Here is a 19,575-nt window from a genome sequence, read left to right as displayed (position 1 = left end):
CACAACGCGAACTCGTTCCCAACCATGCCTTGCCAGATAAATAACGACCTTAAATATGGCATCCAAAGTCAACTGTTTCCAAATAAACCAACCTACCGCTTAGCCAAATGTTTAACTTTTCAATGCTATCAAATAATCTCCAATATTATAATTTAGAACTAATTTAATTCACTTTATCAAAACATACTCGTATGCTGCTTTCCATTCTCTACGCGTAGGTGTTAATTACCATTGCACATAGAATATTGGGTGGTAATTATAATAAGTACTTATATTATAAATTTACATTATCATCTATACCTTTGCCAAACAATTAAATTCTAATAGGTAATATTAACACAGATTAACTATAGTATAGTATAAATAAATAAATCTTTTATGACATCAAAATAGCGCTCAAAGTTGCATGAGTTATTACCATTATCTAATTTGATCAAATCTTACGTAGTCTGGTAAAAGCTATTATTTCTGACCCTTTAGCTTTGATTTACTTAGCACCTAATTGAATAGCCAATCTGGTCAGAAAATTTCGTCCATATACTAATAGCATATACCAATAGCAGTACAAATAAAAAATCAATTCATTGATTGGATTTTCGATTTGTTACTAACTTCATTTAGAGATCGTTTCTATTATAATTTCAATATAACTTGGTTACCTTTTCATTAAAGTTCTAGTAATCAAACCATAGACCACCTTCGTTGCACACGACTCTATATGACTTATAGGAACTAATAAAACATCAATGATCGACATCTTTTTCCTGAACAACTTTAATTTTGTCACTATCTTTTGTTTCAATGAAAGATGAAATATTACAGATAATTAAATTGTGATCCACAAAAAAAAACTTTAATTGTAGCAAAACTAGTTATTTTTAATTTAAAAACTAAGCTATTGAACCGATTTTCATAATGTCAATATTTATCTTTCAGATAATAAAAGAATTTTTCAAATCGGTTTACAACTGACTAAGTTTTATATATATATATATATATATATATATATATATATATATATATATATATATATATATATATATATATATATATATATTGTAAACAAACATAAAAAAAATACAACCGAATTGACAACCTCTTTTTAAAATTGGGAGAAAACAAGGATTCTCACATAAAATGAAATTACGTTCCGTAGTAGTAGGGTGTAGTGATAGGCGATTAGTAAATAACAATGTGCAAGAGTAAATAGGCTAGGCTAATCCAATGCAGTGAGGGGCCGCGATGGATTCACCGTGAAGCAGAAAAACAATATGACTGCGATAATTTCTTAGTTCACATAGTCATTGTTATAGACTTTCCTTATTGAACACATATGATGAACGGGGTCTTCTCAACATTGTTATCCCGTAAATACTCTCTCGATATGCTTTAATCAGTCTCGTTTGCACAATGGCTGCTACAAACTCTTTTAGCAGGACACAACGATAAGTTTGTTATTACTTTATAATGTAATGTTACAAAGAAGTAAGCAGTAACCGGTTATACCCATAAATGGTGTTTCATTAATACTAGTTCAACGCTCACGTCCAAGCCGAAGGGTGGAGCTGGGAAATTATAAAACTAATTTAAAAACAATGCAAGCTTTAATAAAAATGTAAAATTCATTAGGTTTTTGCTATCATATAATGAATAAAAATTGTTAGAATACTACCATGTATATATTTGTAAAAGAATTAAGATAAGGTTAAGCGGACTGTCGTTAACAAAAGTTAAAGGGAAAAAACAAGTCCAAAAAACAACCTTCCGTGTAATAAATGAATCCCCTAATTATTTTAACCATGTTGTCATATTGAAAAAACGGCACGGCTCCCACAAAAAGCGTACTAGATGCTATTTGAAGCGCTATCCCAGTTAATGACTTGGAGCGTGTTACTTTGACATATTAAGAGAATACAGTAAACTGGTTTGAGAGAAAAAATAACGGATAGAGGCTGGAACTACTTTGTATGGACAAATTAAAGGTCGCACAAACAATGCGACACTGTAGGGAGCAATTTGAACGTTCCAGGACGCATCCCAGCGGAGCCCTAGTATCATTACCCGCTCCGTGTTACCGATGACAAAAAAAAACATTGAAAAGCATGAATGACATTAATGTTCGTTTTGGCTCGCACTCGACTAGTTTTGCTACTGTTTCAAAACCAGTATTCTGTCAATATCTAGGCGAGCTGCGCTGATATTAAGATCAATTAATTTTATATAAATACAGTTATAATAGTGGACCAATACACCTGTAGATTGTTAATAAACTACCTCATATTGAACATACATGATTGCTATATAAAAATGTCACAAGACTTAATTATATGGTGCTTACAATAGTTTTATATTTAGGTATGTACAACCACTGTTTCTGATGTGAGAGCTAAGACGGCCACTTGTATCCTCAGGAGCAACATATCACGAGTAGTTTCGCACACTTATGGTTTATATCGAAAAGGAGCGAAGAATACTATTTTTTCAGTTATGCATAACCATACATTAAACGAATAAAAAAAAAAAACATTACACACACTACCATATATTTGACACACATACGCATATATAATCCTTTATTTATTGTCAAGTCTATGGTCAAATTGAAAATAGATTCGTACTGTTTATCTTTAATATTATTTGTCTACATAACCATATAAATTCATTTATTACATTTCGATTACTGAGCGACCACTAGTATATTATGTGGTAATATAACCATTGAGGTAATGTACAATGTATTATTATTCTACTTACTAAAATGGAAGAATAAACGACCGGATGTAGACACTGCCTAGGTTCTCATTGTAACACCTTTTCAATCGACTTAAAAAAAAAGGAAGTTCTTGATTCGGCTGTATAATTTTTTTTATATAAAACTTTTTATGCATTAAATTTTGAACGTGTCATATTTCGAACACCAATTTTAAATTAAATATGAAAGCGACTAGATACTCAATGTCAAATAATGAAGCATCTTCCAGTTACTACTACCAGACGCAAAAACGACGGTTTCTTATATTACAGATAATGTATCTGTTATATAGTACCAGATAAAGTCCACCAGCGGCAGTTACCAAAAAGTGTTGACTTTTACTTATTGCCTTGCTTTAATTCTGTTGATTTGCTTATAAATAATAAAAATACTTTTGATTTAATTTTGCAGGTAATTCACATGAAATAATAAAAAATTTTGCCTTCCTTTCCCGTGGGTGTCATAAGAGGCGACTAAGGGAACTTAATAATCGAGATATGGACAGCACTGTCCCTGTTAAAACATCATCAAAGCTCACCTGGTGGTTCCCAACCAGCTGCCAGGCAGCAGTAGACACCCCTAGTATTGCAGATGTCCATGGGTTACAGTAACCGTTTACCATCAGACGTGCTGAATACTTGTTTACTTTTATTGTTACGTTTGTTTACTTTTTGTTTGTTTACTTAAATGTACAGCTGATATGATGATGATGAATTTACAATTCCCGTTCAAGTAGATTTGAAACCATCTCCTTTTTCAATTAGTGGAGCATGATACGTTCTCACTTGAGAACTTATAATTCGGTAAAAATCTTTTATTATAATGAAAATGTAATCTTTAATTAATATTTAATTTTGACTTTAATTATTATTTAAAAACTGTGCCCACGATTTTGTCTTCATAATAGAGATGGAGGATAGTATATGTCCTTCTTAATCTCCAGAGATATTTAGATGAGCCAACAAACGAAGAGGCAACAAACTCATCTGTATTTGCTATGTCAGTAAACTAAAAAAAAATTGTATTATACATTAATTATACTATAAGAAATATGAAGCGTAACTAAGTGGCTTATATAATTCATGGGGTGAATTCAAATGATATTGATTATAAATACATATAAAGTGATTTGTTAAAATTAATTAGGTTTAATGCAAGGCCAAATCTACAAGTAACTAATCATGTTAATAAACTGTGACTATCTACAAGGTAACACCTGGACATGTTGACCATTCATTTTGGTATGTATGTACGTGGTATTGGGCTATTAATTAAAACCGTCCGAAATAATATCTAATTATGACTATAATTATTTTAAATGACTAGAATAACTACAAAGACGGTAATATTTATAAAGAATTCCTTTTATTAAATAAATAATATTTTTTTATGCAGGCTGTGTGGTCCCGGCATAGAATGGGCCACCCTTTCCTTTTCCATATCTGAGAAGCGACTAAGAGAGGGCGAGGGATGACAAGTAGGGGAACTACTGGCAAAATTCCCCAAGGGAGAGGCTTATGTTCACCACCACGATTAAAGGCTTATATGATGATGATGATGATTGCTTATACAATTTCGAATGACAAACGAGCTGACCACCCACCTGATGGTAACAATCGCCTATACAGCCACACCATGGGCATCACACAATGCCATTCCTGAGAACTTAGATGTTAGGCCTCCGTACCCTGACATCATATTTCACAGCTAACTGTGACCCTAAGGACAGACGTCTAATGAAGACCGAAAATCGACGACTATAAAATCTCTCTCTGCTAGGTTATAAATATTTTATAAAAACTGATAACAAGTCTTTTGTAAAATTTACGCCACATTATACGATGGCTTAAAATGAAATTTAAAAAGAGCCGGAGCGCTAAGAAGACTAACAGATATAAAAAGTTTTAAAAGTTCTTTACAATATTATGCGCCAACAACTAATTACTGTGTGTGCCATCACAACGGGCGGTTAATTAACGTTGCTTAATATAAAATACATAACGCAATACAGCGACAAAGGCGGTAAGAACAAGAACTAAGTGGTCCCGCAACGAACTCCCTTCGGTACCGCGACGTGGGTCAGCTCCGCTGTAAATAGCACCGCAGATGCTCCGGACAGCCGATTAATAAGACAGGGACTCCGCCCCCGGCCTGCGGTGGCGACTTAACAGCTCCAATTTAACAAACACCCCGGCGTACGTCGCAGATAAGCCGATTAACCAAAATCTCGGAGACAAATGCAGCGGTTAAGGGCCTTGTCCTGTTTGCGTTCTAGGTAATTGTGGTCGGCGATACCAATCTTTGGGGAAAAGTTTTTGCAACTAATCTTGCTGCTAAATTCTACAACTAGCATTGTTTTGCCCCTTACCGCCACCTACACGATTCATTAATTTTTATCGCGATAAAAACTATAATATCTTTCAAGTTGGAGCAATCAAACCAAGTGAGCAATTTCGAAGATTAGCGTGAAAAAACTACGTGACGTGACACGGGACTTTTATATATCTCTTAAAATTTCAGCTATGAACATCGTTGTATTCGGCCGATTCAAAATATATGTTTTTCAAAAACATTCATAACTCCTATTCCATGTTTATTTTAGAAGATTTTTAATTTCATATATATCAAATAGTAGTACTTGAAATATATAAAACTAAGAAGTAAAAACATTACAGTATGTAATAGGTACTACTTCTAAAATGAACATCTACACTTTTAAAATTTCATTTTCATAATATCTTACGAATATTACACAAACACTTAAAGTGATAGTGAGAAATCTCTTTTATACATTGACATCAAGTTTTTAATGTTTACATGATGGAAAATGGCAAGTATCGCGATGCCCATGATCGCAATAGCTACACGTGAAGAGAATCTTCACGTATTGCTATTCCTAAGGACTATCTGAGAATATTAACACTATCTTTAAAGCTAAAATACAACCATGCAAGCACTGTTATTTACAAACAGGACCACGAGTAGGACATAGATACACGAAGGTATATATCCTTTTAGTAAAATCTTATAATTCCTGTATATAAATATTTGGAAATGTGTACTTTTACCGTGTAAGGTTACCTACATTTGATTCAAACTGGCACATAATACACTTGATAACGTAGTAAATAAATAATATTACTGTAAGTATGAAGGGGATATTTAAAAATATGTATTTTGTGTCATATAAAATCCGCTACACTATGCTGTTAATTGCGCTTCATTTAATTCATCTAATATTGTGTCAACTAGTCATCAAAATGATCGTAACCGTGGTGCGGCAAACGCCTTGATGTTACAAAAACTCTTCTCATATTCAATCAATGTGACCATTTTTAGCCGGATCCCGGACGGAATGTCGCGTCACGATCTCTATCAGCTGTTGCTGTATTAGCCAATAGATAATACACGGTGCGACCATGTAAGGCCGCACGAGACATATTCTGATGATGTCATGCACGTCATGTAGACAGACGGTACTACAACGGCGAATCGTGTGCTCGCTCCGATACCTACCTAGCTACATAATTACACGCCCAAACAAAAGCTATCATGGATTGTCGAAAATTGTGATCACCGCGCAATGAATGCGTAGGATGTTAATAAGTAATGTCGAGCCAGCACAAAATAGTTTCACATTATTATTAAAATTATTTTGAACTAATAACTAGGGTCGCCCTTCCTAGCTTTGCATAGCGTTGATATATTTTTTTTAATAATATAGTCAATACTCGCTAATTTTTTAACTTTCGATAGGCGAAAACTTTCTCTTACCTGAGTTTATCCATAGCTTTTACCTAGCTTTTACCCGGACTACGTCCGCGTGACCGAGATTAATAATATCCTTCTCCATCCCATATAGTATATATATACTAAATCTCATAGTGATCGGTTAAGCCGTTAAAGCGCTAAAAGGTAACAAACAAACTCAATTTCAAATTTATAATATTAGTAAATTTAGATAAAATTAAGCTTAAAATCCAAAATATTATGTAAACTTAAAAACCACATTTAGGAGCATGATTCGCAAATTGCTATCTTCAATTTTAAAATAATTTACTATTTAGACGTACCTACTCATATACTTAGATCAAAAGGTCAAGAGCAAACGAGAAGCTGTAAAGAATTCATGTCAAAAATTTCAAAGACGTCTTAATTATGATAAATCATTTACACCAAACCGCAATAATAATTGCCTTTGTAGGTACAGATTGTGTTTGTAATAAATCATGTCCGAGTTAGCGAGCCCAAAGGATAATTGTACTAAATCACCGACTAAGCACTCAGACAATGAATGTTGCGAGTGGGTGTTGCTTGCATTTACTGAATTACAAATTGATCTGCAAATCTGCCGACACATAGAGGTGACTGGAACATGTCGATTCCTACTATTCCTATATTTCATAGCAGATGTCTATCGTGCAAGTGTGAGACAATCGATGTCTCGGATGTTAGTATGGACATAACAAAAAATGCAACATGTGGACACCGTTCACGGTAATGGGACGAGCACGTGCACTGGTCTTCGTGACATTTCCATTTTATTAATGATAACGCGACGAGTTAGAGAAACTGCTCTTTAAATGAGAAATGACAATTGTTAAAAGCCAGTTATGTATGTTTAAATACGTAATTATTAGTAGTCACTTGGTTACAAATTACGGGATAGTAAATCGAGACCCGTCAAGAGTTGATACCGAGAGATAATATGACTGTTGCGGAGCGGGTCGACTATTCAGCGGAGTCAATGGTGTGTGACCGGCGCAGCGGCTACTGAACTGAGAGGTCGCCGAGTCGAACGCTGGATGGGTGACGCTGACATTCTTTACTCGTGTCTTGTTCCTTTTTATATCTAAATCTAAACCATTTCAATGCAGAGGCATTCGACTACAGAGTGTTTCGTCCTGTTCAAAAATTGTTCGTTTCACAAGCATTTCGTTGCTGAATTGCAAATCTACTAGATCTATCTACACATCTGTTATTATGTAGGAGTAAATCAAATACTAAAGGTCTCTTTACAGTTGCAGTTCTTTTGCTTCATCTACATCAAATTCGTAATACATGCATACCGATTACGAAAACTTGACTTCTCTTTCAGAGACAATACGATCTCGATCTAATTATGATGGGTCTTCTAGTCTAAGTCGTCCCCAATGCCTACATCCTTCCACTTTATCATACCAATACAGCATGAGTCTTCTCATCTTTACTAGAAGTTAATCGCGTAAAAAGAAAGTCTCGAATTGACTGCCTTTAAACCAATATATATATTTTTTAAATTCGTTTACTTGAGTGTATTCTTAATTATGCGGTAAGAATACTCTCAGATGACACCATCTAGTAGTAAAAGGTATCACTTATGTAAAACCTAAGTAATAAGTTTTTAAAACTATTAAGAACATAATGTTGTTGCTTATATTAATTTAATACATATTTATATATCACTTTAAGACTACATCTTGATATTTTATACAGATAAGTGACTTAAAGCATACAAATAATATTCGCGAGCGTAGTAAAATTAGAATTGATGGTGTGGCAAACCTGCCTCCGCCGTCTATGATCCGTGAAGTAAAGCTGGTATTAAATAAGACTTGCACTCATTGACGCGCGTCGGCGATCGATGGGGTAATCTCGATTCTCGCGGTCATCCCAGCTTTGTCTGTGCATCGGGAGCGGCATAAAATTATCTGGGCATTAGCGGGCCGAAGGGGCCGTGGGGAGAAAGAGACCATTTGTCATCGACGGTGCGCGCGGGGGTGCGGGAGGCGGGAAGAAAGTGGCGGCGACTCGGGGCGGCTGCAGACGCGACCACAAAAACAAGACGCGGAGAACAGGGGCGGGCCGTAGAGCCACCGCGCACCGCGCTGCTCCAGCCACCCGCAGGGATGTACCGCGCAACTTTGTTTTCCGCATGTTAGGGGTATAACTAATACATTTTATGTTCTTACTTAGGATTTTGAACTAAATCATGTGGTTATTTAGTAGAATAAAGTTTCTTATTGTGTGATGTAGTGTTGTTGTAATTATTTCATATTTTCATACGAATTCAGGGCTCTTAAAAACTTTATGTATTAAGTATATTATTACATCATAAAATTATTTCAATGGCTATTGTATTATATTATTACCACTAAAATAAAAACATTATCAGGTTTATACCTTAATAAATTATAATTAATTTTCGAAGTAAACAAAATACATAATAAACATTGAATTTTGGAAGACAAGTTGAGGCCCTCGAAAAATCCCTCAGTCATAAAAGGGTCAAGCGTTCGCGTCACGTCGCCGACAACAGAGGCGCAAAAACCGTACGAGTACAAACTACAATATTGGATATTAGAACAGAAGGCGCGTGCCGACAACTTTTTGCAGCCAACGGAGACCGGAGTCCACACACTAAACCAACGACTGGACACTCGCGCTAGTGTGCTGGTAACACTGTTTTAGGATATCACTACGCCCCTTATTTTAGAAATGGCATTTAATCTGCGCTATAATTTTCATTACGGTCTGTACTATGGAAAAGTTCCTTTTATAAGATTTAATAAAATTTTTAAATAATACTAAAATATCATACATATCTTAAATTATATGAATAGTAAATGAACCACTATTAAATTATTTTGTTTGCTCCGATGTTAGAAAAGTTACTTATTTACTAGTAGCAAATCATCTTTTGCACCTTTTTTTTTTCCGAAGTACCATTCTTTATAAATCCTCTAAACTTTATAAAAAAAAATCTGTAAGAAGTCAGAATGTTTATTTTACCGGAGTTAAAGGCTCTTTTGAACCTTCCAGACCTAAATATTTACAATAAAATTATATGCTATTGCGACATCTATTTATATAATCCATATCTGGTAAATATGATACATCTTAATATTGGAAATTTGGGATTTTTATCGTATTGTGTTGCCATGTGCAATCTAGTCGGAAGTACTTTGATTACTATTTTCTTGCGATCAACAACAGTTTTTATCTCGCCAATACATGCGAAATGAGACATAATAATATTTTTTTGTTTGTTATTTTCTTTTTTATAATTTATTATTGATTATACAATTTTCTTATACATCACTTGGACTGTTTGAGTGCAAACGATTTACTGAGAGTAATTTAAACCAAGGTTTAAATTTTTCTATTTCCCGAGTTTTTTATCACAGAAAATTTTCTTGGAGGTATTATAAGATGGAAACCTTGTTCCGTTCTTTCTATGTCTCTTTACATACATGCCTGCGTCTCAAATCGCTACCAAAATCAAATTTTGGTATTTATTTTTAAAAGATTGTCATATTCCTAAATATTCATTGATGTACATAATAAGACCGCCTTACTGTACTTATACAATCGTATCGTTATATTTATTGTCTTGTTTATTTCCTATATTGTAAAATGCAAATAAAGTATACTCATTCATTCATAATATAGAATAGTCCCTGATTGAAAATCAAGTAATTAGTTTATATGTATGGTACCTAATAAGAAAACTTCTTACATCTTATTGGATCAACTATGTTTAACGTCGAGTCTCTCTATTAATGTACGATTAAAATTAGTAAAAACAAAGTTGTGTGATACCGTTCCATTGTGCAAATTAAATGAATCCCATCTCTGCTGCTACACGACATTAGGTGGCGTTGGTGTAGTAGGTACAGATATAGCTATGTACAGCATAGAATCATTAGCGCCAGTCGGTCGTTTGTTAGAGCCATTCGCGGAGAGACCGTTTTTTGTCCCAGCGCCAAATTGCATCCGCACAATACGTGTGCCTCTAAATTGATTTCGAATTAATTGCGATAAAACAATGTATTATCCCTTGAAATTAAACAAAATTACGATAAAGACATAGACACACTTCTTTAAAGATAATTAGTAAGTAATTGGATAAGTTTAATTAATATAATAAATCATTATTTTTTATTGGAAGAGTTTCACCCTCTTTGGAGGAGCTGGATTTAAAAAATAGTCTTACGTCCTTTCTCATAAGTCATCTCCACTAATTCGCTGCCTGTCGTCATTTCTTTGAACTTTTATCAAATAATAACCCACTAATATTATAAATTTAAAACGTTGTAATGATGTTAGAGATCTCACAAGAACAAAACTGCGGGAAGCACTGAATCAAAAGATATTTTTAACATAGAAATAGTGTTAATTCTTTATCTACGCTTTCACACCCATTTATAATTTTATTATGGATTTCACATGCCGATATTTCCCTAAAAGCTATCTAATAGACAGAGTATAATAAAGAAAAAAAAATAGGTAAATTAATTAATGTTAATTATTACTACAGCCGTGATCGTAGTTAATAGCCACAACTGAAACTCTATGTGACTGTGTATGTTTCAGTTAGTTCATTATGTAATAAATCCACTAGAAAATAAAAATCTCGTATCTTATAGCAGGAAATTAAGAAAAAATGTATTAACATTACCCTATTTGTACGTATACCACCACTTTGTAATTGTCGAACAGAAGAACGACATTCAAAAATACTGGAAAATTATTTTCATTGTTAAATATTTTTTTGCAGCAATGGCAGCAGTTATTTTGACGGTTTTTAAACTGTAATAATAATAATAATCAATATTTATTTGCATAAAACATGGTATACAGTGATGTTATATTTAAGAATGCACATGTCTTTGCTAAAGTCATATAGCACGCAAATTAAGTTTCTTATTTCAATCATTGTTAGATATATAAGTTTTTGTTAATACCAAATGTCAAAAACGTCTACAGTAATACATCATCATTATCGTCATCATCATCATCAACCGTTAACTGTCCACTGATGAACAGGCCTCCCCTGGTAAGGGAGGTTTTGCTAGTAATTGCCACGCAGATTGGCATCCGCAGTTAGAATTTTGGGTGATGTTTTAAGAAAGACGATGCCGTCTATACCTAAATTTTTAAGTTTCCTTAGTCGCCTCTTACAACACCCACGGGAAAGGAAGGGGTGGCCCATTCTATACCGGGACCACACGGCGAATTGTAATACAATGAACATACATATAAAGATTTCTTGTTTTTGTAGTCAACTCTGCACACTATTCTAATATAAGTATTGATAACATTTTAAATTTATGTGATACGAGAATAATGAAAAATCATAAAATTTTATAGGAGATACAGAGACAAACAGAATAATAACGTTCGTTAATGCCCATATTTTAGGCACAAGTCTTCCTATATGTGAGGAATGTATGTATGTAAATATTACATATTGTAACGATTTAATGAAACCAGCCCAATGTCAGGCAACTGTTTATTAAAAAATAAACTACCTTCAAACTAACTATACATGACACATATGATAGTAATAATAACACTCTAACCAGGCGAATTGATATGGGGTTTTATTTCAAACTAGTTATCCGCCCCGACTTCGCACGGGTGTACTTTTGGGTGACTTTTCCGTATGATTTTTGAAATATTCTTTCATGCAAACCTTATTCTGACAATTACAAAAACAACAAAATAATTAGCCTAATAGATGTAGCCGTTCTGAAGAGATGCCCTTACGTACATTTGGCAGTTGATTTCTATTTATATTGATTGATCTTTCTACCCTTGCACTAGCGTATCTTAAATAGTAACTGTCCGGTTCTGTTTGTCCGCTTACTTCTTTTAAAGTACGCAATGGATTTTATATAGCTTTCGCTATCATTCAAATATGTTTCTACAGAAAGCTTCTATATATAATACATCCTAATATACATTCGTGGGATTTCTTATACATATAGTGCCCCTCAATTTAATGAGTTGTCATTACAAAAGAACTGTTTTTTAATGAGCTAAAATAAAATAGTACAGCACTTGTGCTATCGGTATATGCTCACAAAGCACCAGTGAGAGATGGATAAGTGAGGAAGCAGTTAGCCCATCATGACGGACTCCACAACAAATTGACCATGATGGTTTCCAGGGGAGCCCGCGTGGAGGCAACTTAATTGGCGCTATATTGTTGGCAATCCAGCAGTTACTAACAATCCCTTTCCCTTTAACTAGTGAAAGTTGGCTATCAGCTCACCGAATCTGTACTTGTCTCTTGTGAGATGGAATAAATCGGCTGCATTTGCAATGCTCGTCCACTGGAGGTAAAGGGATTGTTTGTATCAGGTACCCTATCAGGTCATCCTCCACGCGGTTCCCCCTGAAAATCTTAGTGGCTAATTCTTGTTCAATTGGTCACTATAGGCCAACTATCTTGCCTTTATCCTCACCGGTCACCCTTCACTGATACCCCGCCAGCGAATACCGATAGCGCAGGCGGGATTACCACTCCATCGTCACCCATTAAAAAAGAAATGCCCGTCCACTCCTAGAGGTTGCGGAGCCAAGACGTTCTACAATCGACCCTTCTCAATAGTTTTATTTTATTATATAACTACCTCATCATCCTCGTCGTATCAGCCGGCAACTGTCCACTACAGAATAAGTATATAAGATACTGAATAGATAAATACATAGTGCTTCGTTTCTCCTATCAATTGTGAAATCCTGAGTCATATTGGAGTTGAAAAGAGTAATTCTTACATCGTCACAACACGACATATTCCATAAATGTTGAAATAAAAATCTATTTCAGTTATTGAATTAAATCCTAATGCCACCCCAAAGATAACGTTTTCATACGAATGCCCCCGAATTCCCAGCAATCAGCCGATCTCATTAGCGGATGCCGCTTGTTTGAACACAGATTTACTCACGGTCGGATTTTTTTAATCTCACTCGCTTCAATTTGCAGTTTCAAGATTTACATATTAAACTGACGCCCGCTTGCTCTTGACGTGTAAAATAGATTCACAGATGAGGGATTCTTATACCTACTATATATTTAAGAACGTAATATAGAATTTAGAAATTTATTTAACTTTACTCAGGGCAAAGCCAGGGTGGGCAGATCTTGTAAAAATTCATTAGAGTCCATGGGGATGTCTACTTTTCCCCTTTTAAACTACCACAAAACTTTTATCATATGTTGCACATAAAAATTCTAATAAAAATTTTGACCTACTTCATATTTTGCTTTGGAATTTCTCAAATATTTTTTGCCATTAAAATTATATGTTATGATGAATAAATCCCAACACCGGCACTATCCGGTAAGATTCTGTACGCTCATAAAGGCAGTATAATCTATATCATCTGTGTCATATCAATATAGTATATAAGCAAACATTTTATAATATCATCAATACCAAAGGGAGACTTTGTACAAAAGTCGATTGCTTGGGTATCTCTGTCCCATTCGTGTTTTTACCGTGAAGCAGTTGTGTTTGCATGGTTGTGTTTCGGTTTGAGGGTGGGATATGGCGTGAATTTACAGGGTACAGAGGAATAACACCTGAGTCCTCAGGAATGGCAACGCATGGGGGGTATCATGGGCGAAACAGTATACTCTGTTATATCCAACGGCAACGGTTACCACTTTCCATCAGGGCCGTCAGCTTGTCTCATATATATATGAGAAGTATAAAAAAATCTATCAATTATTTATTTTGTAAATAATAGGTACATACATACGATGATACATTTAGAACTAAAAATTTTGTATCATTTATGGTAGAAATGGATTTATCATTATATTTTATATTTAATGTCAATAATTTATTATGTCTTTGTTTGAAATATATTAAATTATTTTTTGTCATTATTAATATTTACTAATAAAAGTATGACGCGTTATTTGGAGGTAACTACCTACCTCGCAAATTTTTTCAATCAATCTTTTTGTAATTTCATAACCATTTATTACGTGATTAATGTTTATTCAACTTGACCTTGGCCGACCAAAGTAAGTCATCGTTCTCAGTAATTAAATAAATAGGTATTTTCATTTGTTGGATTATTCTCAAATAATCAATTATTTTAGTTCTCCTACGAACATTTTAGATTCTTGAGCATTGTAAAACTGCGAATATAACCCTCTTATCAGTTTTTACTCGGCTAGCAGTGTAAGATCACTTCAGTTCCGTAACTCGTCACTATAAAGATTTTATAATTTATTGCAAAATAAGGTTTATGGCAGAATATGTATTTTTTAAATTTTAATGGCTATGTTAACCCATTAGAAGTCAAATAAAAAGTATTGCTTCTTTTTTAAATTTTCTTTATTTTCATACTAAAATAAGAGCATCGAAACACAAAATACGAAAAAAAATTCAAATATAGTAATTTTCGCGAAACTATGGGGGTGTACTCAATTGAGTACACTGACCACCTCTATGTATGAAATATTTTTAAACACGCTTTTTCGACACAAAGTGTTTTTAGGCACTTTTTACACTGCCAACGCACTCTTGAATGACAATGGACACATCGCAGCTAAATTTAATTTTAGTAGGATAGTGTCCAATTTCATATTGGGAAAGACCACAGACTATTGATGCTGCCTGACGCGATCTCTTTGATCACCTTGGCGTAAATAATATCGTGCGATGTGACGACGAAACATGAGTTGATCCATAGGATCATCGTTACTCATCACATGTAATCGCCAGGCATTAGCATTAGCTACGTCTAACATGTAAGTGAACAACACCCACCACCACTTTTTAGAAACAGCAATTCTATATAATGAAACAGACTGGTCCAGCTCATCCACACCTCCCATATTTTTGTTCTACGTTTGGAATAAACGTGCCATCGCCATGTCCATCTTTTCCTTCTTTATTCGACACCATCACTTGACTGTTTCTAGCGATTCAATGGTATCCTAGTTAGTTACCATGATACATACACTGCTATCTTTCCACCTTACCAATAAAAGTTCACCTGTTTTGTCAAACCTGTAGTCATAAGTGGCACGTTCTTTCTTTTTCATATCCTTTGTGCTAAACCTAAGAACTTTTTCTAAATCAGAGGAATCCAGTCGAAATTCATGTCTATTATGTTGATGAGTGTATAATTGGCTGTGTTTTCTATAATCATATCAATTATATCATTATCAATATTTTTTTCCAATATTTGTACAGAATTGAGGCCTTTCAGCTGTTCATAAATAGTACTTTTCCTGTCATGAACTTCAATAATAATATAATAGTTTCTTGGCCGGCAAAGAGTATGTAGGGAAACACTTTCGCTAAATCGGGTTCGAATTCGAAGTGCCAATCCACTTCAAATTCGAGCCCGATCCGAATAGAATCTAGTCATATTCTTTTTGACACCAGCGGTTTTTCATCACTATTATCGTACGAGCTGTCTTACGTATCGCTATCCTTTCGGTATGTAAATATCTCCATAGTACCAGGTACGTCTTGCGGTATGGGACATGTCGCATTATCCTCATCAGTGCCTTCCTCCTCATCTGTCACCGCACTTGGATCAGGTGGGATGATCGCCAAGTCATATTCACCCTTATCGTTTTCTTCTAAAACAGCTTCAATCGCTGCTTCAAGATTATTTTACCTCTTGTAGCATTATTGTTTATAACTAATCGAAACGTATTTTATACTAATGAGTTATAAATAAGAAGAACTTTTTATTAAAATAACAAGGTAGTCAATACGATAACTTTTGATAAAGTAAAATAACAAGGTAGGCGATCTGTAACTGGCACTTAAATATATGCCTGTACTCAATCGAGTACAGTGACTTCTAATGGGTTAAGCAATTACATCGCCAACTTTATTCCGATTTTCTCAATTAATTTTGTAATTAATAGGGTTTTCTTTAGGCAATCCTGTATTATTCCCCTTTTTATTTTATGATGATTTAAGCTGCAGATCTTCTTTCTATCACTAAAAATCTATATATAAACACGCGAATTTACAATCAATTTTTTTTTTCTATTTAAATTCATACATTTACAATGTAGAAAACTACGAAACATCCCATATGTTTGTCCCGGAGATATGTACTTACTACACATTTCGTCGTTTATCAGTACATGTTTTTACTATCGAAATCCCTTTTTTCAAAACAATTTATACTTAAAAATACTTTGTAATTTCCTTACTAAATTAAATAAGAACTTTAGACAACTGTAATCTTATAAATCAGACATATTTTTCGGCTGCTGCCATTCAACACTACAACCGACATAATACACGATTCGCCACATTTCACCAAGATATTGAAATGTAACATACCGCAGGGTGAGCTTTAGTTTAATGACTGTGTTTATCAGTCAAGAATTGAATAATAAAATTAAAATAAAAGCAATAAGATGGTACAGTGGCATGTCATATAGCCATATTAATACCAAAATTAAACAATCAAATAATGGCTGTATCCAACAATAACTGTCTGATGTGTCACAATAGAATGAAATAAAAAAAATTTACTCACCTAACAAATAATTGTTCTTGGTTGTTCACACGCCATGATACTACCGTAGCTCCTGTAAAAAATATTAAAATAAATATACCACCTCAGAAATAAGGCAAATCACCTCAGAAAAGATAAAAAAGATTATATATAAAGAATTATTCCAAAATACAAAGTTTCAAGAATATATTCTTATCACTTGGAGAAACACATGTGTATATTTAATAGTAGCCACTTTTCATCAGGTTCCTTGTCAACTCATTTGTCTTCCTAAGTAACATAAAAAATCAGTATGATAATTATTTCTTTATTGATACCAAAATTACTTACTGTGCTAGTACTAACATATATTATTCATACCCATATCAAATACTAAAATTTGATATAAAATATTAACTGCACCTGTGATGTTATCTGAATGACTGAGATATGACTGGAATTAAAGTAAGTCAGTCCTTGTCCATGACGAAAACTGTTTATATAATAAATTTTATAAATATGCTGTTGCAGCTGTTCATACACCAAAATGTAAAAAATAAGCAAACCTTTCATTTTTATAATATTTATAAGGATTAACAAGGAAAATGTTAATTTAATAGTAATACTTTATAAAATAGTAAGCAAATTTTAACCCAGTTTTATCATAAAATTTTTAATTTTAATAATAGTTTGTGAGTACTTATATGTGAATATATTGGTGAATAATATAAACATGATTTAATCAGACAATCAAAGACAAAACTTATGCAAATATAGACAAGAAGTACACATTATAAAATTGAGAAACAAACTTAAAACAGATCAGAAAGGTAAAAAAATATATAATACAATGTTCATAATTTTTTACTCATTGTCGACATTCATGATAAACCACTTAGCAATTATAAATTATTATTACTTATAAAATTATAAAATAACATTCTCTGTAAGAGTGGATATAAATTATATTCATTTCCTCATATAATTGTTACTTATTAATAATGCTTGACTATGTATGACTTATGAATATTTTTTGTGAGTACATCAAATACCAACCTACAATTTAATAGCAAGTATCTACAGTTTACTTCCTACAATCCAATAGCCAAGGTCGTACTCGCCGCAGACAATTTATTCTATTCACTGAGAAAAAAACTAACTTGAAAACTGAGTACCTGCGACGTACACACACAATCACAACACCGATTCGTAGCTAAGTTGCTGAAAGATTTCTGTCTAGTCCCTACTTGATGAATATTATCAAAGCATCATTAAGTAAAAAAGCACCACGTATTTTAAAAGTTCCGCGCGTCGTTACAAAAATAAATAAAGAAGTAAAGGTTATGCCGCCGTTTTTATAATTACTTCTAATTCATCATAGTAACGTAATTTTAAGCTATTAACTATTATACTTATGGTAATATAAAATATTTACAAAATCTTAACTTACCGAAAAGGTTTACGGTACAAGTTGTATTGTTGCCTCTATCAAGAACGACAACACTTGTCGCTGCCATTTTCCAATTGACAGCGAAGCCAACTGCCAAAAGCTGTATTCAGTGTTGCCATCGTTTCAGCTTTACGTATTGACAACTGACAGTGACTTTACGAAATGTTACCTTCATCAACCATTTAAAATTAAAAACACTAGACATGAAAATTGAACGATTTTTTACGATAACTTAGTAACTCAGGACTCAGAAGCACCTTTCTGCGCGGACACATTAATTCAAAATTGCGCATGGCGCACAAAATAACTTGTATCGCTGACCTTATTTTATTATGTGTCAAAAAAGTTTACAACGTAAAAAAATATTTTATTATCCTATATTTTACTGCATTTATATATCGGCTGTACTGTACAATGTCAGTTGTATAGGCCTCGCTCTATTTGTGGGGTTTTGCGAATAGTTGTCACGCAACACCATCCTTCCTACATTTTATAAATATTACCTACATTTTTCCAAGCCATTTTGCTTTTCTCCAATAATACTCGATACTTCGTATTGACCCAAAACATTTAGAAAAAGTAAATTAACACATCTACCACAGTGAAGTGAATTGGCGCAATTGCGTAGCGTATTATAGTCAATAAAGTCCATGTCCCCATATCTAAAAAACATAATAAACAACTAAATTATGAAACTACAAATGAAATGTATAATATCTGTTGTATAATTTTTATGCCCATTAAACCGAAAAAAATGAATATTCATGTATTCTCGAAAGCTTGTTGCTGAATTGTTCATCATATTAGTTAAGATCTTAGGTTAAAATTAAACGATTACATAAAAATCTTATGTCTAATATTTTCTTAATCAAGTAATACATATAACAACTATAATAATGAAAAAGATAAGGATATGAGGAATGGCGCTTGCAAAATATTTTAATTTTATTCTAAGCAATAAAATTAAAGATATAAAGTAAATTATGTAAAAAATATGTAATTATTAATAGTTTATTTAATAATACTCACATATTTATTATTAATATTAATAATGAAATGTCACAAATAAAGAAAAATTACAAAAATTTAAACAATTAATGATAAATTGATATTT

The 19,575-nt window shown here is 33.3% G+C and overlaps 1 protein-coding gene across 1 annotated transcript in view; it reads right to left on the bottom strand.

Moving 5' to 3' along the window:
- The window catches only part of LOC113518316 (uncharacterized), a 35,370-nt gene extending 16,760 nt beyond the window's left edge, over positions 1 to 18,610 (bottom strand). The window contains exons 1-2 of the mRNA XM_026903180.3: positions 18,462 to 18,610; positions 17,054 to 17,105 (exon numbers count right to left, since the gene is read on the bottom strand). Of these exons, the coding sequence (XP_026758981.1) occupies positions 17,054 to 17,105; positions 18,462 to 18,528 (119 nt within the window). The 5' untranslated portion in view covers positions 18,529 to 18,610. The remainder of the gene's footprint in view (positions 1 to 17,053; positions 17,106 to 18,461) is intronic.
- Positions 18,611 to 19,575: the final 965 nt, after the last annotated feature.

The sequence above is a fragment of the Galleria mellonella genome, unplaced genomic scaffold, assembly GCF_026898425.1.
Source record: "Galleria mellonella isolate WM207_F2 unplaced genomic scaffold, CSIRO_AGI_GalMel_v1 utg800, whole genome shotgun sequence".
Taxonomy (NCBI): Eukaryota; Metazoa; Arthropoda; class Insecta; order Lepidoptera; family Pyralidae; genus Galleria; species Galleria mellonella.
This window is presented reverse-complemented; position numbering and strand designations above follow the sequence as displayed.